The 26,758-nt window shown below is 43.3% G+C and overlaps 2 protein-coding genes across 3 annotated transcripts in view; both read left to right on the plus strand.

The window, feature by feature from the left end:
• ANKRD11 (ankyrin repeat domain 11) overlaps positions 1 to 26,758 on the plus strand; it is a 319,696-nt gene that overhangs the window by 189,992 nt on the left and 102,946 nt on the right. For both annotated transcript variants that reach the window (XM_068128855.2, XM_078784506.1), the window contains 2 exons: positions 4,355 to 4,543; positions 7,430 to 7,633. In XM_068128855.2, the coding sequence (XP_067984956.2) occupies positions 4,355 to 4,543; positions 7,430 to 7,633 (393 nt within the window). The remainder of the gene's footprint in view (positions 1 to 4,354; positions 4,544 to 7,429; positions 7,634 to 26,758) is intronic.
• LOC144893635 (uncharacterized) overlaps positions 1 to 26,758 on the plus strand; it is a 1,058,663-nt gene that overhangs the window by 30,103 nt on the left and 1,001,802 nt on the right. The window lies entirely within an intron of this gene.

The raw sequence follows: 26,758 nt of genomic DNA on the forward strand, positions 1-26,758 counted from the left end.
GTTTGTGGTTCTGTCTGTCTGTTTGTTTGTCTGTCTGTTTTTTCTGTTTGTTTGTCACCGGCCTACAGGTCACAATTTTCAACCGATCTTCACGAAACTTCACCAAATGGTCGAGTTGGTCAAAAGCAAGAAGCCTATTGTTTTGGGGTCAATAGGTCAAAAGGTCAACATAGGCCAAAGGTCACCAACTTTGCTAAATTTCTAAAATCCTCAATTTTCATCCGATTGACTTGAAATTTGAAGACCACTTGCATATCTGGTCACTGAATTCAACCACCAAGTATATTTGAGGTCAACATAGGCCAAAAGGTCAACATGGGCCACATTTCTAAAATCCTCAATTTTCATGTGATTGACTTTAAATTTGAAGAGGACTTGCATATCTGGTCACTGAATTCAACCACCAAGTATACTTGAGGTCAACATCGGCCAAAAGGTCAACATAGGCCAAATTTCTAAAATCCTCAATTTTCATCCAATTGACTTGAAATTTGAAGAGGACTTGCATATCTTGTCACTGAATTCAACCACCAAGTATACTTGAGGTCAACACAGGCCGAAAGGTCAACATAGGCCAAATGTCTAAAATCACCAATTTTCATTTGATTGACTTGAACTTCAAAGAGGATTTATATATATGGTCACTGAATTCAACCACCATCTATTTTTGAGGTCAACATAGGCCAAAAGTTCAACATTGGCCAAATTTTTAATATCCTTAATTTTCATCCGATTAACTTGAAAATGGAACAGCATTGGCACATTGAGTCTCTAAACAGCGAAACTAACTATTTTTGAGGTCAGAAGGTCAAAGGTCAACTCAAGGTCAACCTTCCAAAGTCATCATTATTTATCTGAAAAACGTCACTTTTCATCCTGTTGACCCGAGCTTTGATCAAGATTGTAAATTTTAATCTTCATGAAATGGACAATTTGCTGTATCAATGGAAAACTTTTGGTGGTGGGGGGGGGGGGGGGGGATTTTGCAAGTATCATGCTCCGCATGACGTCTTCTTGTTTATTTATCTTTTTTTTGACCCTATTTCTCAACGGTGAAGAATCACTTTAAAAAGTCCAGTATCTGGATGTTCAGCAATATCAAATATATTTGTCCTTGTCACAAACGGGGTGAAAACATAGCCTCCGTCTACCTTAGGTGACAGAGGTCATAATTCCCCATTTCCATGGTTTTCTCTGGTTATGCTGGCCAGAGGAAAGGATATTGCATGAGTGTCCGTTTGTTTGTTTGTCTATCTGTCTGTCTGTTTGTTCACACAGAATGTGCTAGCATAGGTCACAAATGTCACCCAGCGGTAACCATTCGTGCACTTCTTTCAACTGAGTATCTCTCTAAAGTATGTGCAATTAGAATGTGAATACGTCTATAAAGTATGTTCAATTAGAAAGTGAGTATGTCGATAAAATATGTACTATAAAGCTACTGTACACAAAACAAATCCTGGTGACTGCAATCTGACTGCTTGTTCTCGTTACCTCCGCCAACAAAGTTGGACGGAGGTTATTTTTTCACCCCTGCTTTGTGCTTCTTTGTTGTTTTTTGTACATGTTCTGCACTCGTGGAAGAGATAGGACAGAGAACAGATCAGGACACAACATAACAGGGAACACCAGGAGAAAGGGGAAATGGCAATAGCATGGCGGAAGAAGAAGGTAGACGGAGTCGGACAAACACAGGATGCAGGTAACGATGAGGGTTAGGGGAGAATGCAAGGGGTGGACAAGATGAAAGCACAAGCAAAATTTTGGGAGGGGTGGTGCTGGTTTAGCGTGTGTGGAAAAGATCATGGCTTTGGATAGGGGATCACCTGTGATTGTGGTTTACAGGTGGCTTGAAGAAAACGAGATCAAAGAGAATGTGGAAGGTGGTTCCACAGGCAGAAAAAGATAGGAAGAAATGCTTGGAGGTGAGCAGTGGTTCTGGATTAAGGCAGTTTCACTAGGAGGGTGTTGCTGGTGGCCATGTGTGCTGCAGATACTTAGGGGTGGGAAGAAGGGCAGATCACGGAGAGTGCAGGGGGTGCAAGAGCAGAAATGAGGTGGAAGAAGATGGAGACCACTGACTTGTCAGTGATGGCAAAGTGATATGCTCATAGATTCAACTTTATTGCAAGATATTCCAATGATCTTGAAAGCCTAGGTTTCCACGGCATCAAACTGAACAAGAGGTGAGGCAGAGGAGCCCGACCAGATGGGAGAGCAGTACTCCATCAAGCTGCACATGAATTCCTTGTCAGTCGATATCTGGCTTTGGAGGCAAACTTTGAAATGTGGCTTGCACAAGAGATATCATGGCTGAGAATGAGACCCAAGAGTGTGATTGACAGAACCTCATTAAGATGGTTGTTGAGAAAGTAAATGGGAGGGTGTGTGTGTGTGAGAGAGAGAGAGAGAGAGAGAGAGAGAGAGAGAGAGAGAGAGAGAGAGAGAGAGAGAGAGAGAGAGAGAGAGAGAGAGAGAGAGAGAGAAAGAAAAAGAAAGAAAGAAAGAAAGAAAGAAAGAAAGAGAGAGAGAGAGAGAAAGAGAAAGAGAAAGAGAAAGAGAAAAAGAAAAAGAAAGAAAGAAAGTTGGTGTGTGTGTTAGTAATATCCGTATTGAAAGACATGTTTCAAGTGTTTGACCAGATTGTGATTTTCTCAAGGTCTAAGAAGAGGGAAGAGGCTTCTGCCTGCCTATCAGAAGGACAAGGGATGTCACAGCAGAGAGTGAATTCATCAGCAAAGAGATAAGGAGGATTTTCCAGAGAGTCATCGATATCATTTATGAATATTAGGAATAGAATGGGAAATAGATTCGGACTAAAGTTGATGGACAGGTTGCGTGTGTGACGAAGAAGAATTGTTTTGATGTTGGTGAAGATCTGGATCCGGCTAACAGTGGTATGTAAAATGTCAACTGCTCAGTCTGGCGGAGGTGCGCGCTCTACGGAGTGCAATTTTAGTTCAGGTTGTGTGGTGGCTTCAGGAATAGGAAGCCACATATCTTGCATGTGCCTTGTCTATCTGGGTTGTTCGTAAAATATGGAATGGGATAAAATCGATGTATTAAAACACAGGATGCAGACCAAAAAACCCTTTAAAACATACATCACGATCGGATAAAATAAGTATTAAACAAGAAAGAGCAATCAGAGATTACATACCCTTGGCAGGGTTCTTTAGTGGTTTTAAGGCTTTTGTGTTAAAAAAAAAATGGCGGCCAAAGTACGTGACCGATGATGTCATCTTTTTTTTTTCTCCACCAATTTATCGCTAGATGACGCTCAAGAAATTTCATCTTGATCGGATGAAGTGTTTTATTTGTCGAATTATGATGTCATAATCGAGGCACCTATGACATCATCATTAAAATATTTTATTCCCCATGGAGAGTTCCTTACAATGAGCCATGTTTCAATGTCTTCTTTTCAGCGCTTTCGGAGATATAGAGAGAGGTGCAAAGTTTTATGGTTTTTCCAAGATGGCGCCTGTACCACGTGACCTATGACGACACCTACGTTGCAGAGAAAATCACATTTATTCTGTGCGGACAAACAGACAGACAGAAAACAAACAAACAAACGGATTCAAATGCAATACCCTCTCCTCTGATGAGGGTAAACATGGGATGAATCATTTTAAAGATTGCAAAATATGGGTACCTTGTTTGATAAAGAGTATTGGAAAACATTTAAAAAACAAAATAAGACTGATACATATTGTGAACCAATAATTTTAAAATACTGGTTGCCAGGGCAACAAATGAACCGGATGGGACAGAATGTTTTTTTTATTCGAGGATAGCTAATAAAAATGGCAAGACAGGTGCAATATTGATTACCAATACACCTTATAAACCATACAAATATAGAAAATATGTCCACTTGACTGGATGACTAAAATATCCACTTGCCAGGAAGGTTTTGTCTTGTAGCAAAGCAAAATTATGAAGCGGGAAGGAAATTGCCACTGCACTGTTAGTTTTACATTATAGTGATGTACCTTTTCTCATCAACAACATCATTGATTATATTAGTTGAAGCATTCCTCCGCTTTCACGAAATTAAGAAGTGTCAACTGCCTTTTGGACGGCAGATCCATCACGTTTCAATGGCTGCCTGTGCAGATAGCAGATCCTCGTTGCACTCATAGGAAATCCCCGTGAAAATGACGGTAGAGACAATGTAGGTAGCAGGTATGGGCTGCATGTCTAGTATTTTTTTGGCACATCAGGAACCACTGGTATCTCATTTAGGTGGGTGTTTTGAATGTTTGTCGACAAATTGCACGTTGTTGTATGCTCAACTAAACACCAACGCTTGTTCTGTCTTCCTTTTTTCCACTTGTATCCCAAACAGAAAAGGTTGTCCCACCTGAGCGGAAAAGAATGCGAAAGGACTCTGGCACGAGGAGAGACTCAGGAGGTGGTCGTAAGTTCGGCTCTCTTTTGGGCGCAACTGCTGGACTGCGCCTTGGATACCCGTTGTCCGAGCGCCAGCAAATGGCTCTGCTCATGCAGATGACTGCTGAAACCACCAGCAATCCAGGTCAGAAAATCCACCATTTATCTGTTTTTTAGTTTTTGCTTTTCACTAATGCATCCAGCAATAACAGACTCAAATGTTTTGCTGTCTCATGTGCTATAACCCAGAATTACTTTTGTTGCACCCACCTGGCCTCAAAATGAAAGTATGTGTTTAGAAATCGTTGCAAATTTATTGAAAATGAAATACAGAAATATCTAATTTACATAAGTATTCAGGGTGTTTCATAGAAGCGCCTTTGGCAGCGATTACAGCTTCGAATCTTCTTGTGCATATCTGTATCAGCTTTGCACATCTGGATTTAGGGAGTTTCTTCCATTCTTCCTTACAGATTTGCTCAAGCTCTGTCACGTTGGATGGGGAGCATCAGTGAACAGCAATCTTCAAATCTTTATACAGATGCTCAATTTGATACAAGTCTGGGCTTTGGCTGGGCCTCTCAAGGACATTCATGTTCTTGTTCTGAAGCCATTCCAGTGTTTCTTTGGCTGTATGCTTGGAGTCATTGGCCTGTTGGAACGTAAATCTTTGCCACAGTCTAAAGTCTTTTGCACTCTGAAGCAGGTTATACTCAAGGATTTGCCTATACTATATTTGGCTCCATTCATTGCTCCCTATATCATTAAAAGTCTTCCAGTCCCTGCCGCTGAAAAGCATCTCCATAGTATGATGCTGCTACCACCATGCTTTACTGTAGGGATGGTATTAGATGGGTGATTAGCTGTGCTCCGTTTTCACCAGACGTAGCACTTTGCATTTAGGATATATAATTCAATTTTTGTCTCATCAGACCAGAGGATCTTTTGCCTCATGCTTTCAGTCTTTCACGTGCCTTTTTGCAAACTCCAGGCATGCTGTCATGTGCCTTTTTCTCAGGAGTGGTTTCCATCTGGCCACTCTCCCATAAAGCCTAGATATGGGAAGTGCTACAGAGACTGTTGTCCTTCTGGCAGATTATCCCATCTCAGCCAAGGAACTCTGTAGTTTTGTTAAAGTTGTCATTCGGTTCTTGGTGACCTCCGTCAACAAGGTCCTTCTTGCCCGGTTGCTCAGTTTGGTCAGATGGCCAGCTCTATGAAGTGCCTGGGTTGTTCCATATTCTTTCCATTTCCTAATGACGGAGTTAATTGTGCTCTTGGGAAGTTTCAACACTCTAGAAATTGTTTTATACCCTTCCCCAGATCTATGCCTCTTTACAATTATATCTCTGAGTTCTACAGACAGTTCCTTGAACTTTATGGTAGAGTTTCTGCTCTGACATGCACTATCAACTGTAGGATCTTGCACAGAAAAGTGGGTTTCTGTCTAAATAAACCAATCAATTTAATTGGCCATAGGTGGACTCAAATCAAGTTGTGTAGACATTTCAAGTATGATCAAAGGAAATTGGATGCACCTGAGCTCAATTTAAAGTGTCATAGCAAAGGGGCTGAATACTTATTGACTCAAGACATTTTAGCTTTTCATTTTTAAATATTTTGTAAAAATTTCTATTAAAAAAAAAATACACTTTGACATTTTGGGGTATTTATTATGTGTAGATCAGTAACACAAAATCTCAATTTAATCCATTTTCAATTCAGGCTGTAACACAACAAAATGTGAAAAGGTCAAGGGGTGTGAATACTTCCTGAAGGCACCGTATCATGATGCCTACATAGTCTCAAATCCAGTGAGAAAAACAATGCTCAAGGCACGTGAAAAGTGGCATGTGAAAAGGACTTGTCACCAACTTACCATTTATGTTAGAACGAGAATGGCACTCTTCGACATCGTGACGTTGACCGATATGCCTGCGCCCAAATGATGACATCAATATACATGTAGTTCTTGCACCAAGTTTGACTAAGATCCCTTCGGCACAGTTTTGTTGTTTGATTTCCCAGGCTATAGTCTACCTACCTACCTGCCTACATACTGACAGGAGCCTACCTTCTCTCCATTCAGCATGGATCTATTTTTGTTTAGAAGGATTTCTCTACAATTAATCATGTGATCAGTGTGGAAATTCACCTGAATCATTGTCAGGTCTTCCACAAAATTGAGTCCAAGTGCCAACCTGGCAACTACATTGTTGTTGGAACTGTTTCAGTAGCTCCATTGTAACTTTTTATTATGAAGCTCCATTAGCCCCATGGATCTCTGTTGAACAAACAGTTGGTATGCACAATAGACTTGTATGCATCTTATATTTATACATACATGCAGAAACCCTGCTACAACGTGTCTCCAGACAGTGAGTGCATTGATCAACGAAGAGAGCGATGACATACATAAACATCCACTTTTTACTTTGGCTTCTTCTAGCTATTTTCTTTTCTTCTCCTTGAAGTTTCTCACTGTTGGCGATGGATGATTCCTTCAGCACCATATAATCTGGACCATTTCTAAGCATACTCTTTCATTCGTGCCCAACTATTCTCTTTGAACAGCACCAAATTACCGGCGTTTTTGTTACATATATGGATCAAACATCGTAATTTCTCCTGGTATTTCACCTGACACACACCTCCCATAGAGGTAGCCATCCTATAACGGGCAGTTGAAAATAGAATCGCGTATTCATTCGTGGATGATTTGAAGGGGTCTGATTCGTTGTGTGCACCGGAGAACGCCGCTCAAAAACTTGCATGATTTTCACAGTGCCGAAGGTAGACACCAATAAACGTGTCTTTGAAATGAAATCTCGAATGTGAAACTACTTTCTCATGCTGAGCATAGCCTATGGTTGAGAAAAACCTAAATTTCAAGTAGAGGCTCGATGGGTGCAACGAGCTTGAAAGAAACATCCACTTGGCTTATGGCCTATCAAGGTGACATTTCCAGTATTGCCGTTTCCAGTTTATGCTTTGTAATCGTTCTACTTGTTTTCTTACCTTGCCCAAGTAGCAGACGGTGTTGGTAAGAATGGCACGCAGAATACGCCGGGTCAGCGAAAAACATCTACATCGGGATCTCGACCCAAGGATAAGGTGAACAAGCGAAATGAGCGTGGTGAGACAGCACTGCACATGGCGGCGATTCGCGGAGATGTGCGGCTGCTGCGGGATCTCATTGGCCAAGGAGCAGACGTAAACGTGAAGGACTTTGCTGGTATGTTTCTTACTCGAAGGAGTGCAAGTAGTTATAATCGTTTGAGGGGATTGGAGTTAGAATAATAACACGAGTTCCCTTACAACGAACTTCAACACAGGAGGTCATTAGGCCCATCGGGCTTGTGCTATGGTTTCCAACCTATTTTTTGTTTCTGGTCTATATTTTATAAATGCTGAGCTTCAAGCAAGGAAGCAGTACTTACCATTTTAAAGAATCTTTGGTACGACTCGGCCGGAGTTGGAATCGCCGACCTACCAGACTTAAAGCCGATGCTCCTAAACATCACACCACCGAGTCTGGTTCAATTCAGCCACTGAGATTGCAAACGATATTTGGCATTACATGTATCACTTAACGTTTCCGAGAGCACAGACAAGCATACACACTCTTAATATTTCTGTTTGCCGTAGGCCTAGTCTTTTTACGGGTTATGTTTTAAGTTGATGGATGTCGCTTTCTTCGCTCCTCGAAGAATACAGTACTGATTGGATTATATCCACCTGTTACTACTGTTCATTGAGACGTAAAATATGAGTGCAAATTTGTAACCTATTAATGTCCTGTTGGTGTTTGTATATTCGCTGTTGTTTTTTTGCTCATGATATACAGTACAATAACAACAACAACAACAGGCATTTTAAGGCCATTTTCCCTGCTAGAGCAGGGGTTGGCCTCACGGTCCCCATGACAATCTTCTCCATTTTGCCCTATTTTCTGCATCTCTCCTTGTTAACCCCCTTGCCCGCATTTCTTCTTCCACCATCTTCAGCCAAGTCTTTCTCGGTCTTCCCCGTCCTCTACTTCCTTCTGCATTCATTTCCATCACTCTTCTCAACCAGTCACTTTCATCCTTCCTCAACACATGACCAAACCATCTCAACCTGTTTCTCTTCACAGCATCCATCACAGGCTCTATTCCCATCATCTTTCGCTATTCATCATTTGTCTTCCTCTCTCTCAACGATACTCCACACATCCACCGAACCATTCACATTTCCACCCTTTCCAGCCTTCGTTGCTGCTCTATGGTCATTACCCATGTCTCGCTCCCATAAATCACAACACTTCTCACACATGCAGCATACACCTTTCCCTTCAGCCTGTATTTCATGTATTCATGAAATACAGTACGTTACATGTAATCTGCCTGTACTTCTCATTTGCTTTCTTCTGTTCCATCTTGTTTTTTTTTCCATCCCCATATTTACTATATACACACATCCCTCTAATCCCTCCTTATATCTCACCGTATTATTAATTGCTCTTAGATCCTCCCACTCTCTGTATTCTGCTCTCCTGACCCCACGGCCTTCTTTTGCTCTCTTTGTCTTCCCTTCTTTCCAGCATTCTTCTTTCTCTCACAATCACCCTCTCCTATCATTCCTTCTCCAATCACTCATCTAAACATCATTCCAAACAAGAAACTTACGGTTTTTGTAAGGACATCATAAAGGACACAAAGAACAGGCACGATTAACTAATGTAATATGTTGGATAATGTGGTGTAAAAGACATTTCATCAACAACGGTAAACTTCCAGAATTTTTTTTCTGCAACCTTATAAAATATTTATTTTATTTCAATTGAATTATATGCCTGAACGCTGTAGAACACAAATCTTCTTTTAGCACTTTAAAACCCTTCCGTTTAGCATTACTTGGACAAACTTACAGCATTCTACATCATCACGACCATTCAAATTTGCCGGTCGTCGACCCCGCCCATGTCCTTGTTTCTCAAGACAGCATGGGGTGATGTGTTATCCAAACTCTCTAGTTTATTTTGTTTCTCTCTCACATTATTAATTTGCCTGTGTTTTGGTCTTCAGACTCGCTAGAGCTCATTGTCAGACAATTGCCCGAGTCTTCAAGCCTGTGCATTCCCTTTTGCTGTCATGTCAGCCTTCCTGGACAGTATGTAAGCATACATTAATCCATCCCCAGCCTTTATGCGTGACCATGTTGCAAATATCAGCATTCAGAAACTGATCTCTGGTGAATGCAGACAGACAGGGTACATCCTTACCTCTACTGACTAGCCGGCTACTAGACTGACTAGACAGGGTACAGACTGCGGTCTCCTCTAGCTGGCTACTACCTCTTCAGTTTCCGCCACCCCCTTCCCCCGAAGGTGAACAAGTGTCTCAAGCTTGGGTTCCTGAAGGCAATCCTGTCCTTCACTCAATCCCTTCTGCAAGCTATGCACCATCCATCCTTCATTTTCTGTTCCACTGGCATCAGAGGCCTGTGCTGTGATCTCATGGACCTCTCCTAATAGGTGGCTGCCTCGGTCTCTGTTGTCACTGATCTGAACTGTATTCACAGAATATCCTGGGCTAGCGCGTCTCTCATTTGTTCATTGCTTGTACTGTTTTGAGAGGCCCAACTCCCATTGTGGTGTTGCCGTCTAGGTCAGGAACATAATTTCCCATAGCCCCCTCCTTCCTATATCTGGAGAATATTTCTGGATCCATGCCACTCCTGCAGTAATGTCTATGTTACATTGTCTACCGCCCTCCCAAGTGTGATGATTTTGTTTGAGGTCCTCTCAGCCAACTTCGACTCCCACTTTTCTTTATACCTTGGCTCTCTTCCTAAGCTGTAGGTTGCCTTCACTAATCCATCATAGCACTGTCTGTCTCATCTCGAATTTTAGGCAGGTAGTTGGTTTGGACTGAAGTTCTCAAACTCTTCAATTGACAGGTTCAGGTTCTCTTATTCTCTGGACATCAATTGTGTCTGGGACTCATTTCTCAATATCCTTCTTTCTTTAAACTGATCATACCTTCATGCCTCCAGCTATCCCATGCCCAGCAACACAATTCCTGCAGTGAGGCAAGTGCAAGAAAGCAGTTTGCCTTTTGCTCTGGAAATGAAACCGCACCAGACATTGGTGTGTTTTGGTCTTCAGACTCGCCGGAGCTCATTGTCAGACAATTTCCTGAGCTCTGATCTTTCACATCCCTTACCCTCTGTAAAAACTTGGTGGCAGTTGGTCAAAGCCATCACTGGTAAATGCTCCTCATTTGTTCTTTCACAAGGACAGAGTCACACGAAGGGCATTGCTTTGATAAGGTCGTGTGCCTTAAATATTCCTTTGTGGAAAGGGCCAGGATCTCTTTCTTCCTGTACCCATCTTACCCCACATAACTGAAAAGTCTCTCCAGCATGTGAAATTCTTTTCTACCAAGGTGGAGGAATTCCTCGCTGTCCTGTTACTGAAACTGACAACATTCATGCTTTAATCATAATGAATCAACATTCGTGCATTCGTGCTCTTTTATAATTTCACAAAGAGATGTCTCAAGGTGCTTTACAGGAGAAGGAAATAAAATAAACCGAGAAACACTAATAGAGAGACAAGCGAATTAAGATAAAATATAATAGCAGTGAACTGCCATGCACAGTACTGTCATAGTCAGTATGGGTCAATATCAGGATCGATTGGTACCATCAATACGACTGATCGCTTTACTTGCACCTCTTCTAATGTCGTTTACTGTATTTCATGTTCACTCTGCGATGAACTTTACATCAGTGAAACTGGACTACGGCTTGGGGATCGCTTTTGTAAACATGTCAACGACATCAGAACAAACAACAACGATATCCGCAAACCAGTCTCGTGTTATTTCAACCTTGCAGGACACTCCATTCATCACACGTCAGTCTGTGGATTGACACTGTTCCATGGAAACAACAAAGATAAGAAAGTAGTGAGGCCCAATGCATGTGGTGATCGTAATTGAAAGTCTGGGTGCGGGATGGGAGAGTTTGTATGAGATTGCTCAAGATGGCCATTGTCTGCCTCAGGTCCCCAAACTGCCGATTATGATGAGGTAGGAAGGGAGAGGCAGAACTACAGAAATGACAGAAAAAGGTTCAGGTGAAAGGCCAATTTGTACACACAGGCATACAGATGCAGACACATTCAGGCGCACGCAGACACACATGCACACTGCATGACACACACGTTGCACGACACACGCGCTGCACGACACATACTCTGCACGACACATACTCTGCACGACACATACTCTGCACGACACATACTCTGCATGACACACACACGCTGCAGGACACACCTAAACAAAATTTCCATTCGGTAGCAGACATCCAAAGCGAAATACTATTCACTAGCTGCCCCGCACAGGAAGAACCCCTCAAGTGCCACAAACATGTTGATTGAGGGTTCTTAACCCTTTGAGTACGGGATTTTTTTTGATAAAAATACCCCTGGTACGGGATTAATTTGGCATTACGGGAATGCAACCACGTACTGACGATCTATTTATAGGTATAGTCGATGACGTGTAGTAACATCATCCGTACACAAAACTTTTTCGCGGGCTGTGGCACTGGACGTCATCCGTACTCAAAGGGTTAACTGCTGACTCTTTCAGGGATGGGGACTCTCATAGTATTGTAATTAATGACAGCTACCTCAGAGATTAGCACCCTGTATGGAGACAAAACGATGCTGCCATATGTCACTGCAGAGTCAAAAATGTCACTGCACCCACAGCAAACCCTACAAATACACATATCTCTCCAATTTAATTTTGAAAACCTATTCACCCCTGCTTTCTCCTCTTTTTATTTATTTATTTTGCTCTTTTATAATTATTTCCTCTGATGGCTTCCTGTCTCCAGTCATCCAGGAAAGTTGCAAATGCTACCATAATTCATAATGCCATTGTCAAAACTGAAATTCTCAACTTCAGATAGTCATTCTTCTCTCTTTCATAAGCATAATAGTGAAATAATTAATCACAGCAGACTTGAAGACTCGTCTTTTTTCTAGCTCTAATATCTGATTAATTTGGTTGCTGCCCAGGTCGTTACACTCTGGAAATGCTGCTTTCTCCGACATACACAATGGACACCCTCGATCGAAAACGAGTTTGGGGCCGGTCTGGACATCTCAAAAAAACATTTTATATTCTTTCACCTGGCCCTGCTTTCTAAATTGTCAGCTTATGGTCTCCGTGTCGCCCCCCCCCCACCCCCCACCCCCTTCTTGGAATGGCTATCAGATGTCTGCACTGCTTGCAAGCAACCTGCTGCTTTGAATGGATTTATGTCTGACATTCTACCCTTTAGAGGTTACAGGACTATTCTTCAACCCTCTACCAGGCAGCTGGTATGGCAACCTGTCTTTTTATTAATCGAGAGAAAAAAAAGAAAAAAAAAGGGTTACCATTCATCTACCTGTAACATACCTTTGAACGCAGAGTAGTCTCACACTTTAACTTTCTCCCTGCTTCACAACTGGATGATAAATTCCTGCATTTATTTCTGCAATCAGTTTCTGGAAGATGTAATCTCCGGAGCTAATGGGCCTCACAAACTGACATAATTTGTTTTGGGCAGATTATATTTCCAAGCTGGCTTCAGTGTGGAATTTTTTTTTTTTTTTTTTTTTTTTTAAATTCTACCCTTTAGAGGTTAGACTCACTCCAGGTGGCATTTTCGGACCAATCCTGTTCTTCGTATGCATGCTCTTTGTATGTCCATGACCTCTCTCCATCACTGGAAAATTCTAAGCATCATTTTACAGTCGACTATTTCCTGGTGTTGGCTTAGCGGTTAGGGTGCCGGCTTAGGATCCTGGGTTCGAATCCCGGTCGATCGCTGAATTAACACCAGGGGGGTTGACTCAGCCAGTTCACTGGTAATTCCCTGTGTGTCGCAAGAGGCGACTAACAGGGTTGGCAGCAGGAAGGGCATCCGGCCATAAAACATTGCTTCAAAAAGGGGACCAAGGTGCCCGAAAAGGCCAACCTCTGTGGGTAAAAATGGCCTCTAAAGGTGGTTCTTTTATTTTATAGTCGACTCCACCCTGTACAGGACTATTCTTCAACCCTCTACCAGGCAGCTGGTATGGCAACCTGTCTTTTTATTAATCTAGAGAAAAAAGGGTTACCATTCATCTACCTGTAACATACCTTTGAACGCAGAGAAGTCTCACACTTTAACTTTCTCCCTGCTTCACAACTGGATGATAAATTCCTGCATTTATTTCTGCAATCAGTTTCTGGAAGATGTAATCTCCGGAGCTAATGGGCCTCACAAACTGACATAATTTGTTTTGGGCAGATTATATTTCCAAGCTGGCTTCAGTGTCCTCTGTAGGCCCAAGTCTTCCTTTGTCATTTTCAACTTGTGACGCTGTATAAGAACGTTCATCCAAAGTGTCACAGAATATGGCTCCCACCCCCTAAACCCCTCCCATATTACCCTCCCCAAATCCAAATTTAACGGTCACTTCCGTTCATTTTTAACCCTCTTTTCTGTTGTTGAACTTACTTCCTGAGTCGGTTGTCTCAAGCTTTTCCCTCCAGGATTTTATGTCTGTGGCCTACTGTCACCGCATGATCATTCCTATTTCTATCTCTGATCTTTATGACACCCACTGAGTGCTTGGTCTCCTTATCCCTTACAACTCCTCTCTCATGCTCTTTTCCTGGCTGGTGATGAGGACAGTTGATTGCTTTATATGGTTTGGGTGATTAAACAAACTCATCACAAGTCACAATTAATTGCAAAAATGCATCCCATGATGACAACCTGTCAACCGATTATATTCTGCAGATCGAATTTTCATTTGTTCTTTAGCTAGCACAGTTTTTTTCCCATATGAGCACAACCTTCCTGTACCAATATTTTTAGTAAGAATTGCTTGAACTGCACAACATGCTTGCACTTGTTGTCCTCCGCCCCTCCGAGAATATCGAAGAAGGGGGGCATTAAAATGAGCTCTGTTCGACTGACCGATCATCCATCCATGTACTTTTGTGCACGCGTTATTTTAAAAACCATTGAAAATGTAGCTTTCATATTGCAGATATCTACTCATGACATTATCTCAACCTGATTAGATCACGGCTGCGATTGGCTCAATTATGTTGCCATGACAAACCATCTTAGTAATTTGGCTCGTGTACATGATATTTCAAAAAACGTTCAAGAGTTAGCTTTCATATTACACAGATCGATTCCTCATACCACCCAAAAGGTGGGGGACCTAGAGTATCAGATCCTTGTTTTGCTTTTCTTATTCTTTGAACTCTGTGTGTGCATAGTTGCTACTTCTTCTTGAAATTTTTTGGTGAAATAAATCTTACACAACTAGAACGGCACTCGTAGAGCGCATAGTCTCGCCTCGCGGATTCATTCTGAACAAAAATCATTAATTGAACACGCTACTATTATGGCACACTGCTATTATGGCCCATTTACCCCATATTATCCATGCACCTTATTATGTATGGCACATACTTTCTTGGCATGGGTTATGAACGTCATAAATTTAATTATTAACTCACATCGGGTCATTTATCAGATATATGAAGTTTCAGATTTTTCAGATAAAGATTTCAATTCAATGAATCATGGCTGGAATACCACTTATTTGATGACGTCATTATTATCACCATGTATACCCCATCGTGAGTTGATGATATGTGCCAAGTTTCAATTTTTGTGTTGAGCGATTTTGGAAAAAATGCCATCCACATTTTTTTGCTTTACACCAACATGGCTACCATTCCATGTGACCTGGGACGTCAGTGTTAGTAATAAAATATTCTCCGTAGGAGTCCTTCCTATGATTAAAGTTGTGAATCGATCGGACAGGCGGTTGCAAAGAAAACCATTTTTAAAGCGAAAATATATCGACGTGGACACGCATGCACGCACACATGCACACACACAGACACACACATGGGGAGGAGAAGGGGGGAGAACGGGGAAGGTAAGGAAGTGAGGGGAGGGTGATGGGGGGAATGGGAGAGTGGGAAGGAAGGGGGAGAGATGGTGGGGTTAATGGGGGAGGAGAGGGAGAGAGGGGAAGGGGAGAGGGAGGAAAAAGAGGTGGAGAGGGGAGTGGGAGGGAGGGGGGAGGACAGAGGAGGATAGGGGAGGGGGAGAGGAGAGGAGCGTTCTGAAAACCTGTCGGTTAAAACACTATACCATCTATTTAACCATCTATTCATCATGTAAGCAATAATGGCAGAATTTCCCTCTCCCCCCCCCCCCCCCCCCCCCCTGCACTGTATTCTCCATATGTCATATGTGAGGATTGGCTGACTGAATTTGAATTGCCCCCCCCCCCCCCAGCCCCCAATAATCAGAATTCCCCGAGCGTGGAATGGGTATCTCATCTGCTTATATCAAAACGGGCAAGCATGTGCTATCATCGAGATAAATACTTCTGCCAGCGAGGCCTCCAAATTATACGATTCTCCCAAATTCTACTAGTCTAGTAGGAAGACTAGGTCCCCCTGCACCCCCCGGAGATATACTTCTAATCAGTGTTTCTAGATTGGAAACAATGTGTAGAAAATGACTAGCTATGGCCCCAAGCTGAAAAAATGTCCCACATACCATTTTTATGCAAATTACTGCTGCCATTATCAAAAAAACGATTTTTGACATATCTCAGCCAATATTGCAGATAATTGAAAAATGAAGGTGTCTAGACCCATGTTTTGAAGGGCATAGATCATGATAGAACTATTCATAACATGATTACATGTGTCTATGGTATACTAGTATGCATATTAATGCTGTAATTACAAAATAATCAGTTTTACAAATGATAAGGATACGTTAATACTGCAGATTTTTTTTTTTTTTTTTTTTTTTTTTTTTTTTTTTTTTTTTTTTTTTTTTTTTTTTTTTTTTTTTTGTATACAATATCGAGGCTCGTGAAAGAGCGAACATTAATCACACAGAAAGACAAACCGACACATAAAACATATAACATAGGGAGCGGTAGACAAGATGGGGAGAGAGGGGGAAGGACACAAACACAACATTTGAGAGCAGGGACCGAGAGACATGGAGACATCGAGAGATCTGAGAGAGGGCGAGGGCTTTGGGGGGGGGGGGGGGCGTGGGAAGGGGGCAGTGGGAGAGGTATAAAACATATGGACACTGCCAGGACTTCCAGGAAAGAAGTTGGAATTTCAAACAAGGTGGATCTGGGGTGAATTAGCGGGGGTAGAAAAGATCAAGGTTTTGGATGGGGGAAGATAAGAGATGGTGGTGAACAGCTGTTTTAAAGACCTGGAGGGAGGAGTGGGATTGAAGGGAGTGAGGGAGTTTGTTCCAGAGGCGGGAGAAAAGAGGAATGAAAGAGTGAAGGTGAGCGGAGAGCCGAGATTTCGGCAGTTTAACCATCAGAGGGTTGCTGGCAGATCTTGTGCGACCTGTAGGAATATTTGGGGGACAGAGCACAGAGAGAGCTGGGGGTGCAAGGCCGGAGAGGAGTCGGTAGAAGACAGAAAGACCACCTACCTGCCTGCGGTGAGTGAGTGAAAGGCCCTCAGAGATAGCTTCATCGCAGGAGATTCCAATAATTCTGAAAGCTTTGGTTTCAACAGCGTGAAGCCGAGCTAGGTGTGAGGCAGGAGCACCGGCCCATAGGGGAGAACAGTATTCCATTGAGCTGCGGATGAAAGCCTTGTATGTGGTGAGGAGCTCAGGTGTGCCGAGGAAGGACTTCGCACGACGGAGGATGCCCAGTCGGCGACTGGCTTTGGAGGCCAGCTTGGAAATGTGGTTTTCCCAAGAAAGATCATGGCAGATAGTGAGACCCAAAATCTTGAGCGACAGAACTTCTTGGAGAGGATTGTTGAGAAAGTAGATGGGAGGGTTGTCCAGTCGATCTTTTCGGAGAGACATAGTAAGAGTGTGAGATTTGTCAGGATTGAAAGACATGTTCCACTTGTTTGACCAGTCTGTGATTTTGTCCAGGTCTTCAGAGAGTGAGGAGGCAGCAGACTGCCGATCTGAGGGAAGAGGAATGGAGCGGCAGAGAGTGGAGTCATCAGCAAAGAGATAGAGAGGATTTTCGAGAGAGTCAGAGAGATCATTGATGAAGACCAGAAAAAGCACGGGGCCCAGAACACTGCCTTGGGGAACTCCAGCCTGAACAGGAAGAGGAGATGAGAGAAACCCATTCAGGGCCACACGTTGACGACGACTAGAGAGGAAGTCCGCCAGCCATGCGTGGAGATTTCCATGGATACCAAAGGAGGAGAGTTTGGTGAGCAGAGCGGGGTGCCAGACCGTGTCGAAGGCACGTGATATGTCGAGGGAGACAGCTCTAATTTCCTGTTTGGCATTGAGGACCTCCATCCATTGTTGAGACAGCAGAAGCAGCATGTCCAGAGTAGAGTGACCTGTTCTGAAACCAAATTGATGATCAGAGATCAAGCCATTGGAGAAGAGGAAAGATTTCATATCAGAAGCAATGATGGATTCCATGACTTTGCTGATAATTGGGAGAAGGCTGATTGGTCTGTAGTTGCTAGGATCTGTTTTTGCACCTTTTTTGTGCAAAGCGGTGATGTTGGCTGATTTCCAAGCAGATGGCAGTTGACCTTGAGCAAAAGAGAGGGTGAAGAGAACAGAGAGAGGGTGAGATAGAGCAGCAGAGCAGGATTTTAGGACCCGTGGGCTGATGCCGTCGGGTCCAGTTGCAGAATCAGAGTCGAGGGTTGACAGAAACTTTTCCACCTTGTCAGGAGGAAAGGACACGGAGTCCAGGAGCAGCAGGGTACGACTGGGTATGGTGGGTACAGAGAGGGATGGGTTTGGGACACAAGATTTAGAGGCAAACACAGAGTTGAGGCATTCAGCTTTTTCACGTGCGGAGTCAGCTGTGTAGCCGTTTGAGGTAAGGGAGGGGATGGAGGGGGAACAAACACCAGAAACGGATTTGACCAGACGCCACCAGGATTTGGAAGAGGGAGACAGATAAGAGAGTTCGGTCTTGAGAACGGAGAGATATTGTTTCCTGGCTCTCCTGAGGGTGGACACACACTTGTTTCGGGCTTTGTGAAAGGAAATGAGATTTCCTTCCGTTGGATTTGCTTTCCAGGAGACGAAGGCAAGTTGTTTCTGGGCAACAGCCTCACCACAAGATTCCGTGTACCATGGACGGGAGGAAGGGTATGACAACTGAAGACGAGATGGGATAAATCTGTGCATGAGAGAGAGCAATTTACTTTGGAAGAATTCCCAGGATGAGTTGATGTCAGAGGTGGTAGAGATGGGAGACCAGTCCAGATGATTGATGGCTGCTTGAAGACCGTGCCAGTTGGCCTGAGTGAAATGCCAGACTCGTCGACGCTGAGCAGGCTCCCTGAGGATGGTCAGAGAGATGTCCACTTTAACAAGGACATGATCAGATGTTCCGATCGGAGCAGAAGAAGAGCAGCAGACATTTTCAGGGAAGTTTGTCATAACCAAGTCCAGAAGAGAAGATGTTCCGTTGACTGAGATCCGGGTCGGGAAATTGACAGATTGTGTCAGTCCCAGTGAGTCGCAAAAGTCCTTTGCTGAGGAGCCATGACTGGTGAGAGAGGTACCCACACCCAGCCAACTGGCATGATGACAGTTGAAATCACCACATATGAGGAAGAGAGAGTTGGGATGAGTAGATAGAAGTTGGTCCATATCATCAGACAGCGAGATGTAGATGGAGTCATCACTGTTTGGTGGACGGTACAACACACATATGAACAAGAGGTGGGAGCGAAGGGGAAGCCGTAGCCAGAGGTATTCCTGGGGGTGAGGTGGAGAGAGTGCAGTGCAGGGCGAGTGAGGAAGAGAGTTTTTGATAAAGATAGCAACCCCGCCTCCAGGACGAGGCTCAGGTCTATCATACCGGAGGAGGGAGTAGCCCGGGAGAGATACTATGGAATCAGAGACATCATAAAGGAGGAAAGTTTCTGTTAAGCAGATCACGTCTGGTTTGACAGAAGCAACCTGTATGGAGAGATCGGTTAAGTTTGAACGAAGGCCCCGGATGTTTGAGGTCCATACCGTTAATGAAGAGGAAGGGGGAGCATCAGATACAGAACAGGGGGGAGGAGGGGTAGGGTAAGATGTGGAAGAGGTGGAAGAGGTAGGGAGAGCTGTTGAAGGTGTGTCAGAGATTTCAGAATAGCTCGGAGAAAGGGAAGGATGGGGCGGACAAAAGGTTTGATGGTGATTGGGTGAGCCACAATGAGGTGTTATTTGAGGAGGGGGAAGAGCGAGGCAGAAGGTTGGGGGAGATGGAGGTGAGAGTTTGAAGGGGGAAGAAGCGGGGAGGACGCTTTGAGGAGGGGGAGTGAGCGGGGGGAAATTGAGAAGCAATGAGGGTGGGGAGATTTGAAGGGGAGGGGTGAGGGGGGAGTTTGGGAGGGAAGGGACAAGGGGAGGGATTTGAAAGGGATGGGATATGGGGGAGATTTGGAGGGGAGGGGTGAGGCAGGAGTCTAGGAGGGGAGGGGCGAGGGGGCGTCTTGGCGGGGAGGGGTGAGGGGGTAGTTTAGGAGGGAGGGGGCAAGGGGGGAGATTTGAAAGGGATGGGTGATGGGGAAGATTTGGAGGGGAGGGGTGATGGGGAAGATTTGGAGGGGAGGGGTTATGGGGAAGATTTGGAGGGGAGGGGTGAGATTGGATTTTTGAAAGTGTACGATTTATGGGAAACGAACATTTATTGCAAAATGAGTTTCTTGTGACCTTCGAGTTAAAAATACGTTTAAGGACGCTGGATGGAGGATGGAGTGCAGGAGAGTTTAGGGAATGTAGAACAAAGGCACTATAGGAGATGGATATTTTTTTTGGGATGAATTGATTTGGTGAGCAAGTCGAAAGCAGCCTTTTAAAGAAGAAGAAGAAAAAGGTGTTATAAAATATGACGGAATACATAACTTGAGGGGAAAGTGTAAACATTGAAGGTTAATGAGTGAAAACTATCTGGGGAAATGGGGGAGAAACACGTGGTCGAAGAACGAACGAACGAATAAGAATGAATAAACGAATGAGAACAGAGAAGGAAATGTTTTTTTTTTTTTTTTTTTGAGTTGAGATTTACACAAGGAAGTAGGCTATGGGTGAAAAGACTGGGAATACAGAGAACGAAAGTTATTGGATCACAAACGACGGACCACTGAGAGAAAAACAAAGCCTCAAGGTTGTACAGTGCACACTGTACAAGGCCTTGCTCGCGACACGGCAAACAGACGATCAATTTATGAAAGATAAACACCGAGAAACAACCAAAGTTGCACACAATAACTTCACACACCGAAAGATAAATACAGTTTCGACAAAATACAATTGTGAACAGACTTAACTTCGAAAAACGTGGAGACCGTGTGGAGCTTCGAAAATCCCTGCCGCCGTCTCCAAGATCTCGCGAGATAACTTAACATGGTACATAAGGGGTCTAAACCCAGGTATTTTCAAGGTTAAATGTCAACAAGATGCTCCTGAGTCTTGCATAGGGGCGGGACATTGGCAGTAACATTGGTACCACTCAACTTTTCTTCCCACCATTGACTTTGTATTGCGAGAGATTTTCACTTGCTTATTTAAAGGTTTCTCACCCAGCCCACGTAAAATCTACCAACTCCTGCTGTTAACTCCCAAACATATTTTTTTATGTTATCCAATCACAGTGCAAAAATGACAGACTAGAGATCCAAATTAGTGCTGCTATAGCTGCCATTTTACATTTCCATCCATGTAACATGCGCGCTCGCGCGCTCGTATCAATTGGTAATGTCGCGCGCTCGTATCAATTGGTAACGTTGATGTTATTGAATACCTCAGTTGAAAGTTCAGTCTTCCATTCCATCTGTGTGTTGTTCTTGGTATTCATCCTCCAATCTAGCCAGGTAAGATGCTAACTATAATGTTACTCACACTCTTGACTTCAGTTTCTGCATGATGTTTCCACTGAGAACACCTTTGAGAGATCCACTTGTTACTAGTTGTGCCTCAAAGAGAATCTCTGCATATCCAGAACCACGCATCTTGTGTCCAGTGAGCATCCCGATGTAGTTCATGGATGTGTGGAAGGGTCCAATCGTTACTACATGACTAGCAAATTCATTTGGCCAGCGCCAGATGATGGGAAGGGCTTTCATGCAGACACCCAGATCAAATGTATTCAGGACCCATCTCTGACCCACCTCAGCAGTTGCTGCCTCGGAACGCTTCAGTAGCTCACGAACAACTGCGTTGTCTGTGATCGGTTGGTGGATAGGCGTGCAGTAGTCGACTGTTGATTTGCTGGGTGGGGGAGAACCAGTTGCAGAGGTGAAACCCCCTAGCCCAGGCACAGGCTGCAGGCCACAGCTTCCGATGTATCTGATGAAGAGCCAGATGTAGTACTCTTGCATCGTAGTGGCATAGACTGTGTCATTCTCTGCTGGCGGTGTGAATGATGAGCCTTCAGGGAACTTCGGGCCAACGCGAGTAAAGTGCAAGGGTGGGAGAGTTTTTGGTGTGTCGACCTTCAGGCTACGCTGTTGTGACCTATTGATGGTAGGTAGCATTCGGTCCTTGCTGCTCTCGAACCCGGGCTTGACCTCCTGCACCATGATTCCTCCAGCACTGTTTACAATGTTGCTGCCGTGCACACTGGTAGTGGTTTTATTCAAGTTGTCCCACTCACAGTGGAATACAAGGTTGCCCTCTCCTGTCACAATTTGTGGTGTACGATAAGTTGAGACTTCATCCAGGACCTTGGCGAGAGCAGTTTCCAACTCCAAGGCGAAATCGTAGCTCTCAGAGTGTCCAAGCCTGTGTAGTATTGTGGTGAGCTGTTTGCTTCGGAACAGGTGCCTTACAGTCACACAGAGGAGAATGTGCTTTGGTAACTTCCATTTTCCATCTGACACTGCACGGCACAGATCTTGTCCAATGGAGAAGACCAGACGCTTCACCTTTTCTGTCTCGATGCCCTCCTTGCCAGTCATTAGCACGCTGAGAAAGCGGACAAGGTCTGGAGGTAGGATGTCTTCAGGATTGAGCTCCATGTCTTCAGCTGTTGGTGGCCATGGTTGGTCTTTACACTCTCTGAAAGCCTGTAGAATACCCTGGCGAAGTTGGAGGGCAACATTTTGGTTCTTGTTTGTGCTTCCGAGTGTGAATGCTCGTGCGAGAGCATTGGAAACTGTTATGTTTGAGCTGTGCACAAGCCAGAAAGAAATGACATCACATTTGTCATGATCAACCTTCGTGAAGTGGATATGCTCCTTGATTGGGTCATTCTGTAGGCGTTTCAGTAGTTTCTCTGACCGATAATTTGAGTTCTCATATCCATTCAGTTTCAGTTCCTCGACATAGAGCAAGCGCAAGGAAGAAAGCTGTAGAACTTTATTCTGCTGGATGACCTGGGTTTGAATGTGTTCCAGTACTGAGTTGAATGCCTTTTCATGGGCGGCTGACATGCAAGCCTGCTCCTTTGGTGCTTCGGCTCTGTGAATCGCACGCTCATAGTTGTAGAATGCTGTGCGGAAAGCTTTAAAACATGACGGATGGTGTTTGGCCTCACATGCAAAGAGGTCTTTGTTTTTCACCTTTCGATGGAGTCGATAGAGACCCATTTTCTCAGCCCGTGTTTCGATTTGCTCCCATGCATTTTCTTTGTTTTTAAAGGATGGGAAGGTTGTAGGCCTCTCAGTATTGCGATGAGCATCTTTGGTCTCAACTTTCTCACAAAATATACACTCTGGCGGGAAGATGGGTTCAGCAGAACCTCCTGGTTTACGAGGAGAGTGATGCCATGATGAGGTTGATGGCCCTGGTTCTGTATCATCTCCCAGACGATGAAAGTGGCGGACAAAGTGCTTATAACACTTGCTGTGATATCCTACTCTTTCTAGGTCATCAGGAAGAGTTGCCGGGATCTGATCACATACTGATTGCATACGACATGGGGAGTCATGCGGTTGGTTGAGACGTCTATCCCGGATCTTTTGAAGCAGTTGCAGTTTTTCTGAAGCAGATCCTTTAATTTTACGGAGGGGCGTGAAATCCCCATGATCAGACATGGATGGTACATGAAGGATGCATGTAGGAGGAGAGCTTTGGGCTGCAGGTTCTACACTCCGTTTTCTTTTGGGCATGCTTGCTGTCGATGTCTACCATCACTGTTAAATGACAAATAAGAAATCACGAATGATGTTAAAAGTGCCTGTGAAAGGAGGCTCTGAGTTTTCAGTGAGGTAACAGAGGTTCTGAGTCATGTTCTACACTAGGGTACTTTTTAGCTGACTAAACCATGTTTAGTGGCATCAAAAGTGCTAATAGCTAAAACATCTAAATTCTTCCACACTAACGTTAGCTATCTAGGCCAATGAAACATTGTGCTAAGTTACTGTAGCTAGCTCAGCTGTCGTGCCTCTTTCTGGTTCAATTCATATACAGAAGTCAACAGATATGTCTCATGTTTGGCATTAACAAAAGTTTAAGTTACACCGACATTAGGAACATACTGTACATAGATGAGGCTAGCTTTAACGTTAGCTAACATGGTGCTAGCTGGCTCAGCTGTTATTCTGCCTGTTTATGATTTCATGCAGAAACTGAAGTCAAGAGTGTGAGTAACATTATAGTTAGCATCTTACCTGGCTAGATTGGAGGATGAATACCAAGAACAACACACAGATGGAATGGAAGACTGAACTTTCAACTGAGGTATTCAATAACATCAACGTTACCAATTGATACGAGCGCGCGACATTACCAATTGATACGAGCGCGCGAGCGCGCATGTTACATGGATGGAAATGTAAAATGGCAGCTATAGCAGCACTAATTTGGATCTCTAGTCTGTCATTTCTGCACTGTGATTGGATAACATAAAAAAATATGTTTGGGAGTTAACAGCAGGAGTTGGTAGATTTTACGTGGGCTGGGTGAGAAACCTTTAAATAAGCAAGTGAAAATCTCTCGCAATACAAAGTCAATGGTGGGAAGAAAAGTTGAGTGGTACCAATGTTACTGCCAATGTCCCGCCCCTATGCAAGACTCAGGAGCATCTTGTTGACATTTAACCTTGAAAATACCTGGGTTTAGACCCCTTATGTACCATGTTAAGTTATCTGCAGTATTAACGTATCCTTATCATTTGTAAAACTGATTATTTTGTAATTACAGCATTAATATGCATACTAGTATACCATAGACACATGTAATCATGTTATGAATAGTTCTATCATGATCTATGCCCTTCAAAACATGGGTCTAGACACCTTCATTTTTCAATTATCTGCAATATTGGCTGAGATATGTCAAAAATCGTTTTTTTGATAATGGCAGCAGTAATTTGCATAAAAATGGTATGTGGGACATTTTTTCAGCTTGGGGCCATAGCTAGTCATTTTCTACACATTGTTTCCAATCTAGAAACACTGATTAGAAGTATATCTCCGGGGGGTGCAGGGGGACCTAGTCTTCCTACTAGACTATACGATATCATAAAGGTGTACAATCCCTCAAAAAACTTCACATTTCCCCCAAATTTAAGTTAGCGCAAGTGTAACAGCCTCAGGTACGTCCATTAGTACAATAACGTGTGACATAGATAAACCACCCAGGAAATGCATCATCTTGCCTGCACGTCCATGCGTGTAATCATTTGCTAGGTTTCCCTGCAGAATGCAAAGAACCATGTGATTTTATTTTAAAACATCCGTTTTTTACCAGATTTGTTTTCATTTCATATGGAGCACCTCGAGGGAACTCTAAAAATGTAAATACAAGTTGAGTAGACCTCACGAACAAGCAGTCCCCATAGAGGACAGTCAAATTGTTCACAAATTTCACATTTCAACGTGGCACAAAAACGGCAACCACACATATTTACCTTCAAATAGTCGTCTATAAAAGTGAAAATCAAGCAGGAAATCAGCGTAATGTGCAAAACTGCAGTTCAACATAGCAGAATTCCAAACACGATGTTTGATTCATTGTTGTTTTTTACGTTGTAGCCCATTGTGCAAAGCCGTCTAGAACAGTGTTTCTCTGTCTGTATGTATGTATGTATGTATGTCCCCTCAAACGTATACAAATCGGAGCTGAGGATCTGGTCACATGACAGGGTGATGTGTTACGTCTGATGTCATTACGGCGGTACGATGGCCGCCATTTTGATTTATATGCCGTTCATGCCAAACATATTGTCGAACCTGTCGTATATCACAATCGCCATGCTCTACCTTCACGTTTTTCATTCAGTGTGAAACACAAACAAACCGATTGTTAAAATGACCATGAAATATCGAAAGCATCGACGTTAGGTCTCTTCAAACAAAACGGTACGTACCCAACCCTTGTGGGGTATAATCTAGATTACAGTAGATCTTCCCTCAGTTCTGCAAGTAAAACTTACCTCGCGGATGCCTGGATTCCTCCAAATGTCTTTGTTTAATGTTATAAACAGCATTAGCAATTGTTTAAAAAGCTAATCATGTGTGTTTGTGGTTTATAATATTTTACAAGCCCGGATACACCACTGTTAGACTTTTGGTCTTTTTTTTAAATAAGTATATTTTTATAGGTACATTAATATAACTTGTATTAATATAATGAAAGTAGATCGCACAAAAATGTGAATCAATGTGACTTCTTGTAATAACAAACTGCGTATGTAAAAATATAAAGGAAGTGCTGTCTACTGTATCACCATGGCTTGCTGTATCACCTACTGTATCACCAAAAGCAGCCTAAAGAGCGCTCGCCTTGCGGAAATTAAATAAAGGCACGAACACTGGTGTTTATAAGCATGGCAATGTATACAGGAATACAGCGGTTCGTAGCTATGAAGATCAGCAATATTACCATTCGAAGATATGAAGCTTTATTGTACAGAAACCGACCTGTTCTGAGGCAAGGCATAGGGTTGAGTGGACAAAATGGTGGAATTAAGACCCCAAGCAGAGCGACCTGAATGCATGCTGACCAAAGGTGAGTCTGTTAGCTTAAATGATCTTCAAAAACACACCCAAACAGTTTTCATTCATAGGATTCATGTTTCATGGTTTTGGAGTTATGGAGAAGACTAATGCATGAACACACACACCCACACTGCCTTTTAATATTATTATGATTGATGGACAGCCAGAACAAGAAAGTAAGCTTCACTCCTTTAGCTAATTCATAACATTCTGATCACACACCTTATTGACCTTACCAATCTATAGCATACTCTTTCATAAGCATAGAGCTGTATGTATAAATGCAGTGTTGAATAATGCTTCTTTAGTATTTAAATAACTAGAGCAATGTGACTGTGTCGCCAATATGCCTCCGCATAGTCCCACAACGG

Source organism: Myxine glutinosa, chromosome 9 (assembly GCF_964187855.1).
Source record: "Myxine glutinosa chromosome 9, kmMyxGlut1.1, whole genome shotgun sequence".
NCBI classification, from domain to species: Eukaryota; Metazoa; Chordata; class Myxini; order Myxiniformes; family Myxinidae; genus Myxine; species Myxine glutinosa.